This window comes from Phalacrocorax carbo, chromosome 3 (assembly GCF_963921805.1).
Source record: "Phalacrocorax carbo chromosome 3, bPhaCar2.1, whole genome shotgun sequence".
Lineage (NCBI taxonomy): Eukaryota > Metazoa > Chordata > Aves > Suliformes > Phalacrocoracidae > Phalacrocorax > Phalacrocorax carbo.
Window position 1 is genome coordinate 55187190 of NC_087515.1, and position 16360 is coordinate 55203549.

General features: G+C 40.7%; 1 protein-coding gene across 5 annotated transcripts in view; it reads left to right on the forward strand.

The window, feature by feature from the left end:
- UTRN (utrophin) overlaps positions 1 to 16360 on the forward strand; it is a 383596-nt gene that overhangs the window by 71191 nt on the left and 296045 nt on the right. For all 5 annotated transcript variants that reach the window (XM_064446971.1, XM_064446972.1, XM_064446970.1 and 2 more), the window contains 9 exons: positions 883 to 975; positions 2422 to 2499; positions 5931 to 6023; positions 6867 to 7039; positions 10464 to 10579; positions 12516 to 12679; positions 13255 to 13458; positions 14577 to 14758; positions 15439 to 15589. In XM_064446971.1, the coding sequence (XP_064303041.1) occupies positions 883 to 975; positions 2422 to 2499; positions 5931 to 6023; positions 6867 to 7039; positions 10464 to 10579; positions 12516 to 12679; positions 13255 to 13458; positions 14577 to 14758; positions 15439 to 15589 (1254 nt within the window). The remainder of the gene's footprint in view (positions 1 to 882; positions 976 to 2421; positions 2500 to 5930; positions 6024 to 6866; positions 7040 to 10463; positions 10580 to 12515; positions 12680 to 13254; positions 13459 to 14576; positions 14759 to 15438; positions 15590 to 16360) is intronic.

Below are 16360 nucleotides of genomic sequence, written 5' to 3' on the forward strand. Positions count from 1 at the left end.
ACTTTTAGGTACTTTTTAGAAAATATTTTTCTTAAATTGGTGCTTCAGAGAGACACTGAAAGCAGTAGCTTAATTGATCTGGCAACCAGCAAATGACTGTTATAAAGCAAATGCACTTAGTTGCTGGCTGCCTGCGTCTCTTCCCCTTGCCCTGTCGCACTTTCCCATGTGTTTCTTCTTGGACCCCAAGAAAGTTAACGACTAAAGGGAGCAAGGAAAAGGTTAATGTGATTCTGCTGTCATTTACCACCGTTCTTGTACGGGGTTTCTCCACCCCCAAAGAAAATGAGTGTTAGAAACGATGATTTAGGGTAGCTCGGAGTGTCATATTTTGCTTCTTTTTCCAAGGTAGAGGAAAGGATTATTTTGTTTTAAGAGGTGCAATATATATTGATCTATTAGTCTGTGTAGAAGAGCGGCAGCTCCTTACACAGGGCTCAATTCCAAGTCCTTTTTTGTTTTCTTTTTTTCAAATCTGAGAGAATTTGTCCCAATAGCTTCTTTCTGATAAGCCCTGATTTATTCCTCCTTTAGATGCAGCCAGACCAAACCATTCTTTCTCAAACGATTCCTCAAACTTGGCAAGTTTTTTTTTCTTTGCCATCTTTGTCTGTTAACACATCTACTCTAAGGTGAGCCAGGATGCGCTGATTTGGTTTCTCAGGCTGCTGATGCACAGAAGCATAGAGGTGGAGAGACAAAAAACACCGAAGGGAAAGGTACCTTCCTGATCATTGTCACAGTCCCCTAGCTTTTGTTTACTACATTCAGTATGAATAAAAATTAATTGAAAGATAAAAAGGGAGAAGTACCTTCTTTCAGTGAGGCTCTTAAACACTGCTTAAAACACAACTTTTATTACTGCTTTTGTTTCTTCTGCAGAGTGGGAAGCCCCCAGTTAAAGACATGTTCACAGATCTGAAAGATGGGAGGAAGCTTTTGGACCTTCTGGAGGGTCTGACAGGGAAACCTCTGGTAAGAGAAATGTGTATGAGTCATATTCCCATTGATTTAAAAAAAAAAAACAACCACAAACCAACAAATAAACAAAACAGAATGACCAGACTGTGGCATGTGATATTTTTATTTATTTAAAAATCTATTTTGCTTGTAGTGTGTACTTGCTCTCTCCAGTTCCAGTGGAATTCCCATGAACCCCACTCATGGGATATAGGGTCAGGCTGAAGTTAGCTGTGTAACCCTCTCTTGAGGGTTAACATACAGTTTAGCAAAGCATGTAAAACCAGGAGTGTTATTTGCATAGTGTAGACTTTTAATAGATCTCTTTTAAAGGTCTGCTTCTGGATGATCTGGAAGAGCATCCTTTACCTGGATACCTGTGGATTTTTTTGTAATAAGCTCATGAAAGATCCCTTAAAGAAAAAGAAAGAGAAAAGAAAACAGCTAGTAGGCAATACAAAAAATCTGCATCTCCATTGAAAAATCCTTTTGATCTACAGATAGGCAAGGGGTGAAAACTACTCAAGTCTTGTTTGGGAAAGTGTGTATGTAGATGAAAACTCTTTCCCTGCTAATATTGCCTCTTCAGAAAGATATGAGGCATAGTGAAACCTGTGCCATCACTTGGGATTGAATTGATTTCACTATTTATAGTAATTCTAAAATTCATTTATTTACCTTATGGGGAACCTTCAGCCACTTAAAATTTCACCTTGCAAGCTTGCCTTGTTTTTTTTAAACAGGTGCATTTTACTAGTACTTCTAATGATTTGTGGTCTGATTTGAAGTATACTGAAGACAACAGGAGTGGGGTTTTTTTGGTTTCTAATTCTGTTGATTACAGTGTTCCAATTTCAACCTCATGCCCTTGCAGTATGGTCGTGTTCTGCAACAGGAGTTAAATTGCAGAGATTAAAAGCAAATAGAGTGGCAGGTATTGTCGGGAGTTGCAGTAGGTTATTTTTTTCCCTGATATTAAAAGGAAGGGAAAGTCAGGAAGTGTAACTCCTTCCCAGTATGCAAAAACTTAGTAGGCTTTCAATGCCAGAAAAACAAATTGCTGCCTGTTCCCTCTTGGGAGCCAAAAAATTTCAACTACTCTGGCAAACATTCAAAACCCTCAGATTTTCCCCGGGAACTCCCACTTTGCTGTTGTATTGCCAGTTTATAATTCTGTAGATGCTGGGAATAAAAATTCTGCACGTCCCAAAGATGAACTGAAACACATTTTGAATCCAAGGCTTGTCCTGTGCCATGAATTGAGGAATAACGTTCTGACCAGTTGTCATTTCGGAATTGTTGTGGATGATCTTATTTAGTTTTTGTTCCTGTTTAACAAAAAAAAATTAAAATATGGAGAAAATGAAGACAAATTTCCTGGTGTTTGCTCTATCTATTCTTTGTTTGGTCTATCAAGTTACAGTCTGTTCCCATCAGAACTAACTTTTTTTTTATTTTCAGCCTAAAGAACGGGGCTCTACACGAGTACATGCCTTAAATAATGTCAACCGGGTACTACAAGTCTTGCATCAGAACAATGTGAGCATGCTTTTCTGCAACTTTTTGATAGAGTCTTCAATTTATTATTGTGTGTAAATGAGTTCAAAATCAGAGGATAAAGATTTTTGGTACCTAAAAAGAGAATTCATCAAGATGGGTTAACTGGTATTAGTTTTCTTTGTCTGATGTAGAATTTCAGCGTCTGGCAATTTTGTGACATCTTAAAATGCTAACTTAATAATGGTATTAACTAAACTGTGTTTTGTTGATGTGTTCAGCTCCCAAAACAAAGGTGACTTGAAGCTCTGCTGTGCATAGCTCATGAACCTGGCAGGACAAAAACCCCTAGTTTCCAGTGATGATGCACAAGTTGTGCAAAAGTGTAAGGGTATGACAGGTTTTGTGTCTCTTCTTGTGTCCTGCTCTCAAAATCCAGGAGAATCTTTCTATTGACATCTGCCAGTTCTGTGTCAATCTGTATTGAGTGTTTCTGATTTGGAGCTTTGGTAACTGATCAGAAGAATAAACCAACACCAATCCTTCTTTAAGAAAAAGAAGAATAATAGTTTTTTGTACTTTGTTTTTGGTTTTACTGCATGGAAGTCAGTAGTACTGTAGTAAAGTGATTTTAGTTCTCCCCGAAGAACAATTCCTGATAAGTGTACTCTCTACAGTTAGAATTCCTATTTCTGAATGTTAGGGCACCAAAATAACTCCATAAGAACATTCTGGCAATAAAATACATCTAATGCAAAAAGGCACTGACATATTTATGTAAACTGCTGATTGAAGAGTGATACGCGTATGCTGTAAAATACTGCAGTTTCCTGTCCGTGTTGGTGGACTAATGTCATATTTCTAGGAAGTAGCCAAAGTCTAGTGGTGGGTTGTTTGTTTTTTTCTTCTTTGAGGTACTGTAAATATTGATTAAATAATTAGTCTTTCCAGCCTGACATCAATTTGTTTTATGAAGATAATAAATGAAGTAACATTGAATTACAATAATTAATTAGTTCTTCCTTAAGCTGGCAGGATCTGGGTTTCTAGAAGTAAACAGATGGAGTTAGTTAGCTGAAGGTTGTTAAGGTCATGTACATGATTTATACCTACTGCTTAACTTCATTAGAAAGTGTATGTGTGTTAAGATGAAGGGAAAAAGTCATTCACTGAGAAGAACCTGCATTCTGTTGCCTGAGAGTTTGTGGGCTATACAATATTCATAACGTGAAATAATTTATAGAAGTGTTTAAATATATATTGCACGGATCAGACAAGCCTAGGGTGTAGATGTTTAACTGATCCTGTGAACCTCACCCATCTGATGAGCAAAATGGTTCTAAGTAATGAATTTCAACTTTTTTATTTGTGGACCAAGTCTTAAAAAATAACTAAAAAATCCACTGGAAATCATTCCATGTAGACAATCTCAGTGTACTGTCAGTAGGACTGACTGTCTACTGCCAGCTTTCTTTTATTTATCATCTTTTGCTTAAGTGTCAGTAGTGCACTTACCATCCTAGAGGATTGCTGGCTGCATCCTGCAAAGCATTGGTTTAGTTCACAATCATTAAATACAAAAATGGACATGTGGAGTATTTTCCTTTATGGTGTAGATAGCAAGAAGACTGCATTATCATTATTATTGATGTGTGATTAAAAAATGTGAAGCTTTTTTGTTACCCCTTCTCAGTGTTTTTCTTCTGTTACAGGTAAAAAAACCTCTTGAAATGTAAATGTTTTATTTTTGTGCCCTTGACCTTTAGTTTTGTTTTCTGCTCCTTGTGTTCTAGAGTGCTTTGCAGTGTGGTGTTTAATAATAATCCATACTGGTGATTCTTTTGGCCTGTTTTTGCTTGTTTAATTTAATTTTCTTAAAATACATGCCCGGTATTTGCAAAGGGTATCGCTGTAAGATTCTGTTCCAGCTGCTGTAAAAATTGGGAGAGGACCATCCACAAATCCACAAGCTTCCTTAGTACTTTGAAGTATAATTTGTGGTTCCATGTTAATCTCACAATGTGGTTTTGATTTGATTTTTCCTATGGGGAACTCAAAATTGTCAAGATGATAGCTGAAAGTAGTGAGGCTACAAGTACATTTTGCAGAATTGCAGCTATTCATGATTGTATGATAAGAGGAAAAATATTCATGGAATACCATTATATTCTTATATATCAGCAATATTCTCTAAAACAAGATGAAACTTTGTTCTTGTCTATTCTCTCGTAGCAGGCGATGCCGAGAGCCAGACTGTGGGCTCTGTTACTGTCCTGTGATCGCCTGTATTACTTAATTGCGAACCAGCTCCTTGGTGCATGTTTTGTCTGTATGACCAGTTCTGATCCCAAGCAATGCCCAGATACAATTCTCAGAGTTAGTGCAGTCTGGGAGGTGTTTCTGGTAGGCGTTGTGGATAACACTGTTTTGGAGCAGTGGTGAGAAAGGGAGAAAAAAAGCTTCCCCATCGAGGTGAAATATATTGTGCTGCTTGCCCTGGGGGCTGGAGGATGTTCCTGGCTCAGGTTATTTACAAGAATGAAGCCCCACCATCTGCCCTGTGTGGGAGTGCGTTGCAGCATCTGCTATATGTGTACATACGCCCAGGGAGGTATCTGTCTCCTCTGCCATAGGCAGCTGTTCCAAGCCCAATTTCCATAGGCATGGTGGTGACTAATACAGCATGCTGCTGTCGGCTCCCTCCAAAAGGTGGTTCAGAGTTAGTGTCGCTTTCTCTGTATTGACTGAATGGAGACTTGATGCCTCAATTCAGTTCAGACTCTAAAGCAGCACTGAGTGAGTATCTGGTGGTGTGCTCTGAGCTTTGCTACTTCTGAGGGCCAAATACTTGGTGCAGGAATGGGTAGCTGCTCCTTTCCTTTTGCTTACTTAAAGTAATCTCTGTCTCTCTATTTTCATCTTTTTAATTATCTCAATTAGACCATCACCGAGTCTGTATGGAGTCCTATGCATATAGGAAACTTAAACTTTATTTTTCCCTTGAGCTTTTGGTTTCCTTGTATAAACTTGTCCCATTTGGATGCTGGTTCATGCAGAGGACAAACTTATTCTTAGTTACAGGGTTTTCATAGCTCTGCATTATCCGAGTGTGTCTAGGAGCACAACTGCTTAACTTAGATTTTTTTTTTTTTTTTTAATAGCAGAATCTTTGTGTTTGCATTTCTGTTGGTCAGTGTTGACTGCTGGTATGCATCTGTATATTAGAAGAGAGGATAAAGCTCTTCCAGTGGAGTATCTTCTTTGGTACCATCTTTTGTCATGTTGTTTAGGAAGTTGTCATGACAAACTCAGATAGACAGTACTTTGTCATCTCTGGTTCTCTGTGTCTTACTACTTTTTATTTCAGAGCACTTGATAACACGTGGCTGGACAGCCAGGAATAATGTGGGGTGGGGTTGCAACTTGAAGCTGTGATAACAGTGTATAATGTAGAGTTGATCCAACCTCTCCAGGTGGAGTTGGTGAATATTGGAGGAACTGACATCGTCGATGGAAATCACAAGCTGACCCTAGGGCTGCTCTGGAGCATTATCTTGCACTGGCAGGTGAGAAGCTGCTGTGAGATCTCTTTCCAATAATCTGCCGGGATTCTCAAAAACCTTCCCAAGGTTTTGGCGGCAGAAAATACTGCTTCTGTTTTGGGCTGGTGAATAAAGGCCGGCCAGTGTTTGGTTTCTGAGCTCTGTCTATTGGCTGCCTCCTGCGACAGTATTCTCGTATGTGCTCAGTTATAGTCAGTCTCTCAGTTCAGTTCCTGCTGGTGCTAATTGCAGAGAGGCTTTTCAGGCTGAAGCATTGTATTTATATTCCTTCCTCAAGGCTTTTTAAGCACTTCCAGTAACAGGTGTTTTTTTAGCTGTTTGGTTCACATCTTATGCTGCTCTATAGGTTTGTTTCCAAGTCTCAAATTGTATTGCTCCTGGTTTATCCAGGTACCTGGGAGGATCATTGAATTCACTTGGAGGGACTTTGGCGGATGCTTATGCACAGTACCCAAACAGCAACATACTTTTATTGGCTGAGCAGGTATCCTTTTCTTGCAGAGACCTGTGCAAGCTGTATTTTTGGGTTTTGCTTACTGGTGGAACCATAGCACAAGGCAATGAAAACACTTAGTGTAGGCCTAACTGAGGAGAGCGGGAGGACCTTAATGTAAGAGTAATGTGTTGTCATTACATGAAGCATTACTGGTTCTTGTAATCGGTAGTGTGCAAAGATGGCCTAAAGACTCTTATTCCCAAATGTCATGTGAGGGGTTAGTTGATTCATAGCTTGTTCATAGGGAAAGACCCTTTCACAATTTGTGAAATAGCTTGGTTCAAAGGTTTTGTAAGGAGGAAAAGTGGGGAACATGTCTGTAAGGTGTAGTTTTTGCTGCTGTCTTGCAGGTGAAGGATGTAATGAAGAACATAATGTCAGACTTGCAGCAGACCAACAGTGAGAAGATCCTGCTGAGCTGGGTTCGGCAGTCCACGAGACCTTACAGTCAGGTCAACGTTCTGAACTTCACCACAAGCTGGGCAGATGGACTCGCCTTTAATGCTGTCATCCACAGGCACAAGTAAGTAGCAAACAGTTTATCTTAGACCTAGTGAAGTAAGCAGCTTTTTTCTCATGTCTTCATGCTTGAGCATTTGGCAGCTTCTAGCCTGTTTTGGTGATTCATTGTTTGGTTTTTTTTGCTGTGGTAACAATAACAGTGGAGGGATATTGCCAGAATCTTGCAAGGATGGAGCCAAGGCAGCAGTTTAACACTCTCAGTTCCTGCACATTCATGCGCACCTGCTCATTGAAGTGGATTTCCATCCCACTTCGTATGCATTATTCAGTGAACATGCCGAATGAGTCTCGGGGATGCGGGGCATTGACTGCCTCCTTTCCCTGTACTTCCTTCCTCCTGCCCTCCTCACTCTGTAAAGGGAAGCATTTCTTCACTTGGAGTTTGCCATATCATTTCAGTAGGAGGATACAGAAGTGTCAAAACGAATGAGTAAGGCTCTGTAGCTTTTCTTAGTTTTTGAATGTATCCAGTTATTTCAGGAGAACTGTGGAGCAGAATAATCAAAGGGTAATAGAATACTTCGGGTATCTGTAGCGTATTCACTAGTTTGTCCATTATACTTTATAAGGAATGCTGTTAAAGCTTCTTTGCACAGATCTTTTGTGCTCTGATTTTTTGAGAACTCCTTGATAGTCTAAAGAAATCACCATTTCACAGGAGTCTGTAACTTTAATACCGGTTGTTGTTTGTTTGTTTTCTTTGGTGGTGTATGTTTTTTTTTTTCTTAAGTTTTCTTTGAGATCATCTTCTGGGCAATCCATTCTAAGCCAGTGTACTTTAAATGAAATCAGCTCATTGCTTTGCAAGGGCTGACTGTTCTTAACCATAAATAACCATTTTAACATGGTAATGGTATGATAATATCTAGAATTTAACCAGACTTGGCCACCTGTCACGGCAAATACTTTACAAACACCCAGAATATTTATACCCAGCAGATACAACGGGTTTGCAAAAGCATATGTTCACTTTGAGCCTGCCGTTCTCCACTCTTAAGCGCCTGTTCAGCCTGCGCTGACTGAAATAAGACTCTCTCACAGGCTTGCTGGCTTCAGGACAGGTTTGCCCTGACACATGTATGTGCCTTTTAAACCAGAGTGGGCTTGTGTTCAGCCTGCGAGGATGCATGGGGTGTACCTGCACCACACTGAGGGCTCCTGAAACTTTGGAAGGACTGTTCTGTAAAGGCAGAGCAATACTAGCAAAAGCACCTCTGGAGTTTATCAGAAGTAATACAAAGTCTCTTCTCTGGATGATGTGAGATGTACTGATGGTTTTCATACCAGCATCATTGCCTGTAGTGAATGTAGTTCTGCTGCTGTACGTGTGAAGCTTTGATGGAGAGAGCGCCAGCTTTAGATACAATTGAGACCTAGGTGACCCGAGGGAAACAGAAGGGGAGAGGTAGCAAAACTGGCTTCAGCCTGTTTGTCCTTATGCGTTGTGACTATGTGCTTGGGCTTTGCAGGATCTGAAGTCTGAGCTCTGCTCTTTTCAGAGCACTGTTAAGTAGCAAAAGCCCCTGCTGAAAACTTTGGCTAACTGTGCTTTCCTCTGGCTTCCTGGAATTTCTCAGTTACCTGGCTCTGCTGATGTTTGAGCCTTTTACTCTGTCTTTCTGGGAGTCTGGCGGCTGCCAGCATGTCTGAATTCAGTTTTGCTGTCCCTGGGCAGTAGTCCTTTAGCTAGGGAAGTGCCATTTTCCCCACACTTCTGAGAAATCTTGAGCTGGGTTTAAATTTAGGTTGGCTTTGAAAGAGAAGCTTTAAAAGGCACTTGCAAAGAACAGGGGGATTGGGGCAAGTTGCAGAAGCAGCAGGATAGCAAAGCTATTTAGTTTACCCAGAGAGTAGGGCTTCTGTGCCTAAGGGGCATTTTCAATATTGCTTTTTTAATTTAGCTTAATATGACAGTTGATATAGGAGAATTTTTGCGGGTCCTATTAAGAGGTTTAGTAGCTTGCTTTTCTCTTTATGTATCTATCAACAATTGTTAGCAGTGCTACCTCTGGCTATAATATCTAGTAACTCTAACACTTGCAGTACTTAATAAAATTATGAGGTAATAAGACATTAAACATTTTACTGTGCTGGTCTTTCATGTCCTAATATTAGCTTAGTTCCTCTTTGAATTGAATTCTGCTCTTTGGTACAATTTTCTTGCTCATAGGTAAATACCTAGATGCATTTTATTAAAATTTGTGTTATCATGGCAGTGTGCAGGTAGTACATATTCAATATACCTATTGCGATGTGTTTTTCAACGAGTCTCTGCTAAAGCTTTATGTGAATCTGTGTGGTTATTCTTGTTGCTTCTTGTATGAAGGTAGTATTTTATCAGGATTCTTTGCATATCTTTGTTCCCTGTTCACTCCACCTTCTGGCTTTTTGCTTCGCAGACCCTGCTGGCTTATGGCCTTCCTTTCACAAAGTGTAATAACAGATGTTAAAAGGATACTCTCAGGTCAATTTACAACTGAATTAAGTATTAAGAGTTAAAGGCAAGCCCACCTCTTCCTCCAAGTTCTATAAAGTACAGGATCAATAGCAGTGTTTTATTGAGAAGCCACTCTTAGAGGAGAATGGAAAGTATTTTAATGGCTCTGCAGCACTAGGCTGATCATGCCCTGTGGGTGTAGGTACCACTGGGAGGGGGCCCTATTTGCTGACCCTATTTCCCGTTGAGACCTGCTGGTATGCTTTGGGTGCACAGCTGGGCTGGAGGTTTGGTTTGGTTAATGCTAATGCGAGATGAAGGCTGCTGGCACTGTAAATTGATCAGCTCCTTAGTCTGATTTGCGTTGTGGCTCTCATGAGCACTTGTGATGGGGTGGGTTTTTGTAGGGTGTGGGGTTTTTTTTTGTTTGCTTTTTTAAATGGGGGGAAAAAGGCTGTGGGGCAGGGTGAGTGAGCAGGGGTGGAGACCGCTGCTGCTCCTGGCTGTGGTGGTCTGGGGTGGTCACTGAGCCACACCAAGTTTGGAATAAGGCTCTCCAGGAAAAGAGTGACTCTTGATTATCTACCTGTTGGAGCCTGACACAGAAAGCAAGTAGTAACAGTAATGCTGTGAAAGAAACAGTTGAAGAAAACAGGTTCTGAATTAAATTTTGAACACAGAATTTATTTTCTTGTTAGTATTTAATCTCCTGTTGCAGTCAAGGAGTATACATGTAGAACACAGAATGGAAGGTGGATGTTGCTGTGGACTTGCAGTCAGTTAATTGACTGCCAGATTCTCACTAATTAAAAGAGCACGTATTTGTTTTTATCCAGTTGTGTATATGCACCTATGTTTGTATTTTGTATATATGTTTCTGTTACTTAGGTAGCTGCCTTTGTGTCTGTAACTTCACATTCCGTATGGTATGGAATTTTTCTTCAGATAAAATTTACTGCTTTCATTCCTGTTTTGTCTTTACTTTTAGACCTGAGCTTTTCAGCTGGGATAAAGTTACAAAGATGTCCCCAGTTGAGAGACTGGAACATGCTTTCAGCATAGCCAAGAACCACTTGGGAATTGAGAAACTGTTGGATCCTGAAGGTGGGATATAGTTACTTTACTTGATAGAAGCTATTTTGAGCTCTCTTGAAAGAAATGTCTTCTATTAACATTTACTGTGAAGACAAATTCCAGCAGTTCTGTGCAGTGATACTTTGTTTCAAGCCCTTAAATTTGAGTTTAAAAGAATTTAAATTGTAAGGTAAGGGTATGTCTGTGCATGCATATGCTTCAGCTTCTTAGACATTAAGGTTCAGATTGACTTACCATTCAGAGACGGTATACAGAAGGTGAAGTTGATACCTTATTTTATTTTAGGTAGGAGTTCTATTGCAAGGGTCTGTGCCTTTCAGATGAAGCAGAGCATTATTCATTGTTTATTAGTAAGTTTGCAGACAACACAAAGTTGGGCAGGAATGTTGATCTGCTTGAGGAAAGGAGGGCTCTACAGAGGGACCTGGGCAGGCTGGATTGATAGGCCAAAGCCAATTGTATGAGGTTCAACAAGGCCAAGTGCCGGGTCTTGCACTTTGGTCACAACCACCCCATGCAACGCTACAGGCTTGGGGAAGAGTAGCTGGAAAGCTGCCCAGTGGAGAAGGACGTGGGGGTGTTGGTTGACAGCCAGCTGAACATGAGCCAGCAGTGTGCCCAGGTGGCCAAGAAGGCCAACAGCATCCTGGCTTGTGTCAGGAGTAGTGTGGCCAGCAGGAGCAGGGAAGTGATCGTGCCCCTGTTCTTGGTACTGGTGAGGCCACACCTCAAATACTGTGTTCAGTTTTGGGCCCCTCATAAGGTCACTGAGGTGCTGGAGCGTGTCCAGAGAAGGGCAGCAAAGCTGGTGGAGAGTCTGGAGAAAAAGTCTTGTTAGGAGCAGTTGAGGGAACTGGGGTTGTTTAGCCTGGAGAGAAGGAGGCCGAGGGGAGACCTTATTGCTGTCTACAGCTACCTGAAAGAAGGTCGTAGCGAGGTGGGTGTTGGTCCTTCTGCCAAGTTACTAGTGATAGGATGAGAGGAAATGGCCTCAAGCTGCATCAGGGGAGGTTTAGATTGGATGTTAAGAAGAATTTCTTTACTGAGAGAGTGGTCAGACGTTGGAACAGGCTGCCCAGAGAGGTGGTGGAGTCACAGTCACTGGCGGTATTTAAAAGACGTGTAGACGTGGAACTTCAGGGCATGGTTTAGGAGACATGGTAGTGTTGGGTTGATGGTTGGACTTTAATGACCATAGAGGTCTCTTCCAACCTTAATGATCCTGATTATGTAGAATGGGATAGCTTAAGAGCTCATGATCTTTTGTTCTTTATATATACACTGAGTAGCAGTTGCTGCCAGTGCTGTGAGCACTTACTGTGTAGGAAGTTACCAGGAGACTTTTATGACTCCTTTTTAAAATCCTGAGCTGTCACTCTGAAGTGAGCCTCCAAAGAGTCATTCTGTAAGACAAGGTCTCAAACTTCATAGATTCAAGCACCACTTAGGAAAAAACCAAAAGTGTTAGCTGAGTGGGTAGCACCCATAAATCGAGAGAAGTGAACCAGAGTCGGTGAAACTTTTCCATATGAAAAGTAAGAAAATAAACTGACCAATGCTGGGACTGGGGGTAGAGCATAAGTGGAAGTGTTTATGCAGGATACTGTCCCTGAACTGAATTTCTGGTTGGGAGATGCTCCAGAATTTTCTCCAAACAGATTTTATTCCTCAGTAACTTCAGGTTTGGGCTCTTACTTCAAAATGATCATGCCTTTTAATGTGGATACACTTTCAAATTTGTAGAAAACTCATTTTAAAATTTTTTTTTCTGCTTCATACTTCTTTTAACATATGTCAAATCTGGCATTTTAACTTAAAGCTTACCAAAGGCTACTTAACAGGAGAACATGTGTTTTACACTGTGTGAAGTCTTAACTGTATTATAAGTAATGATTTAGAAAAGCAGCTTCTTCACTTATTTCCCCCCATATTTTCTTTGATGCAGATGTTGCTGTACAGCTTCCAGACAAAAAGTCTATTATTATGTACTTAACCTCTTTGTTTGAGGTCCTTCCTAAGCAAGTCACTATGGAAGACATCCGGGAAGTGGAGACCCTTCCAAGAAGATACAAACAGGAATGTGAAGATGGAGAATTCAACATGCAGCAGGTATGTTTGTCATCAAAGTCTGCCTGGCTTTTCTTGAGTTATAATTTCAGCTGATCTTCAGGCTTGTTGTATCTCTGGAACATGCCTTCTATCTTGGGCAATATGGCTGGGAAAATAGGAAGAGTCATAGCCTCTTCTTTGTGATTGACTTCAGTTCTTCTGTTTTTCTTCTTTTCTGACTCTTGTACAAAATCCTGCATGTTGAGGGAAAGTTCCATCAGCGTTATGCTTCTTTCTTCTGCTTCTCTGTCTTGGCAAGTTGGAGAGGTGGCCCAAAATCTTTAACTGAGTTTGCTGCAGGACTTGTGGTGGTGGTAGCGATGGGTTTTTGTTTGGGTGCGAGATCCACTGTTAAAAAAGCAAGACTAAAGTTGTCTCTTCTATCCAGGTTCTTTAATTTTAAAATTAAAGTTCATTAGTGACAACTGTTGCCCTTCTCATTAAAATGTATCCAGCGATTACTTTTAACATTTTATGAAGTATTAAAAGGGATTCCAGCTGTTCTAGTTTTAGTATCATTTGGCAAGGTGTTTTCTGTGCACTTCTAAGACACCACTTTTCTCTTGGCTGCCTAGGCTGTAGCACTTGAAGAGGAGCAGGGCAGTTCTAGAGCAGACACTCCCAGCACGGTGACAGAGGTGGACATGGACTTGGATAGCTACCAAGTTGCTCTGGAAGAAGTCCTTACTTGGTTGCTGTCAGCTGAGGATGCATTTCGGGAACAGGAAGAAATATCTAGTGATGTCGAGGAAGTCAAAGAGCAATTTTCCACGCATGAAGTAAGCTGCTTTTGAAAAATCACTTGCTGGGTTTTGTGTGTGTGAGCTGCAGAACTTTAATTTCCTAGTCCTTTATCCAAAACATGCCATTCTGTTTCTTTTTGTCTTGCTTTTTCTAAATGAAAAGTACCTCTAACTGAATGTGATATGGGTTCTGTTTTTTTGGTTTTGGTTGTTTTTTTTGTTGTTGTTGAGAAATAATAGCTTCTTCAAGTTGAAAGAGAACTGTTTAGGAGAATTTAGTGGAGCATGCTTTGAAACTTTAACATATTTTTTTTAAATCAGCTTTCGGTGGCTGGCTCACTGGTATCTATAATACAAAGACAGTCTGATCCAGGCTGATTTGTGCTTCTCTGCTGCCAACTACTAAAAAGCCTGGTCAGCCTTATGTCACTTGCTGTTAAATAAGGGCAATGCTGAAATTGATAATCATGTCCATTTCATTCAGTGGTCTCCCCGTCATGATTAGCATAGTTTATTTCAGAAACCTGTGTTGTTGCTTTCAAATTATTGTTGTTTCCCAATTATTTTGTTTGGTTCTGTTCCAAGTCTGAACAAATGTTATAATGTTGCTAAGTTTCAAGTGTCATGTTAGATGTTTTAGTTTTATCCTGTGTCAGCTTACTGTATACAAGAGTATTTAAAATCTGAATGTTGATCAGTATGAATAATTTTTTCTGCTTGTGCTGCAGTTTTAAAGCCATGAACCAAAGGGAGAGGTGTTCTAGATTTATAGTAAATATGTAAATTTTTAATGTTATTAACTCACCGGGTTCTATTTACTTTCCTACAATACATTTCAGATCTTGTTTTATGTTCTGTTGGCCATAGGTGAGTTAGTTTATTTTCTGGGTGCATTTGTTCAAAGGCTGTCTTCTTACACATAGCTTTTTCTCTGAGATGGTCACCTCTTTCCCACCGACTGGCTTCAGAACTTTTGCAGCTCATGGCAAATCCTCTATCATCGGGAGGAACAGGTCTGCCATGCCTTCTGTGTTTGGTGCCAGCTCACTCTGCAGCACTGTTTCAAACATGACAATTTATTAGGACATTTACAAATTCATAAACTCTTGTAGGAGCTCACAAATCAGTGATGTGGCTGGTTGTACCATTTCCAGAGTTTTATGATGGAACTGACTGCGCACCAGAGCAGTGTGGGCAGCGTTCTGCAGGCTGGAAATCAACTGGTGGCCCAGGGAAATCTGTCACCCGAAGAGGAGTTTGAGATCCAGGAGCAAATGCTGCTGCTGAACTCCCGCTGGGAGGAGCTCAGGGTGGAAAGCATGGACAGGCAATCCCGGTGAGTCGTGCCGCACAACCTCTCCTAGAACTGCGGGACTGACCTCTGGTCCTTACTGCGTCTTGGAGGAGTTGGTTTGCATCCATTTGTAAGACTACTTTTTTTCACAATTAACTTTCAGTTTGTGACATGAAATCCACCTTCGTACTTCCCGAGGTGAAACGGAAGAAATCAATATAACTGGGCTTTCTTGGATTCTTGTATAAGTATTTTGTGACTGTTATGTAAATGTGGCAGACTAAATAAATAGTATTTACATGCAGTAGTTATATTAATTTGTTTTTAATATTGTTTCAGTAGTTTAAATTCCTCAATAAGGCATACAGTAGACATGGATAGCTATGTGTGTTTACACAACTATAAAGCACTTACAAGAATTTCTTCCCGCCTGTGGATTTTTGAGCTAAGAGCTGCGCATCAAGGGAGAAGCTGCATTTTGTTGCAGCTCTCAGCAGAGGCTTAGTGGCAAATCCCTATTGCAAGAAACAATCCCTGATATTTTCTGTTGAGAAAGAAACAAGGATACTTAACTGTGTTCCTTAGCTTAAGGGTGAAAATTTTATTTGATGGTAGCAAACTGATTAATGAATGGCCTTGCTTCTTTCTTACAGGAATTAGAACTTAGCCTCTTTCCTTGGGAAAACTGTTTCTGAAATAACTGCCTGTGCTTCCCCCTGCAGCCTGCATGACATGCTGATGGAGCTCCAGAAGCAGCAGTTGCAGCAGCTGTCCGACTGGCTGACAGTCACAGAAGAACGCATTCAGAAGATGGAATCTCAGCTCTTAGCGGAAGATTTGGAGTCCCTTCAAAAACAGCTGGAAGAACATAAAGTAAATCTTTTCGTCTGTTATATGGATACGTATGGGAGAAGTATTCAGATGTTGTACATTGGTGGGTTCCTTAGCTGAGAAATTTGATTGTCAGAAGTCATATATGGCTGTGTGCTGAGGAGTTGAATTTGATGCTTGGAAAGGGATGATGGTGGGGTAGAAAGGAATTGGAAGTTTCTGGAAGTGCTTTCTTAACTGAGCACTTGAACACTGATGACTATAGCAGAGACTGTTACCTTTGCTTCATGCAGGAAGCAAACCTGTAGGGGAAATTGTATTACCCTTCCTCCATGCAGGAAATGAGGCCTCTCCAGGTAAATCATTGGTGTGAGGGACAGTATGAAATTTACTGTGGACAAACTTGCCTTTCATAACTGGCAGGCATTGCTAAAGCATCCTTGAGCCTTGCAGATTGAAATAATGCGGGAGGTAAAACCATCAGGAAGGACCTCCCAAGTCACTGATTACAGTGTCTACTTCTACAGAGATCACATCCTAAGGGGGTGCATAGGCGCTGCTCTCTGTGCACACGTTTTGGAAGTGGTTTGTCTCAGTTAAGTTTCTGGATGGGAGTCCAGCAGTGTTTTGGTTGTGGTTTTTTTTTTCCCTTTTTAAGGAGAAAGATGGCCTTTTGATACTTGTCATGGCTGTAGCTTTGGTTTTTGTACTCAGTGCTGAGGTTTGACCTTCTTCCCAGCATGGGACATACCTCACAGGGCAAGAACTGCAGAGTATTTTTAGTCTGTGTAATTTCCTGTCCCACATTTGCAT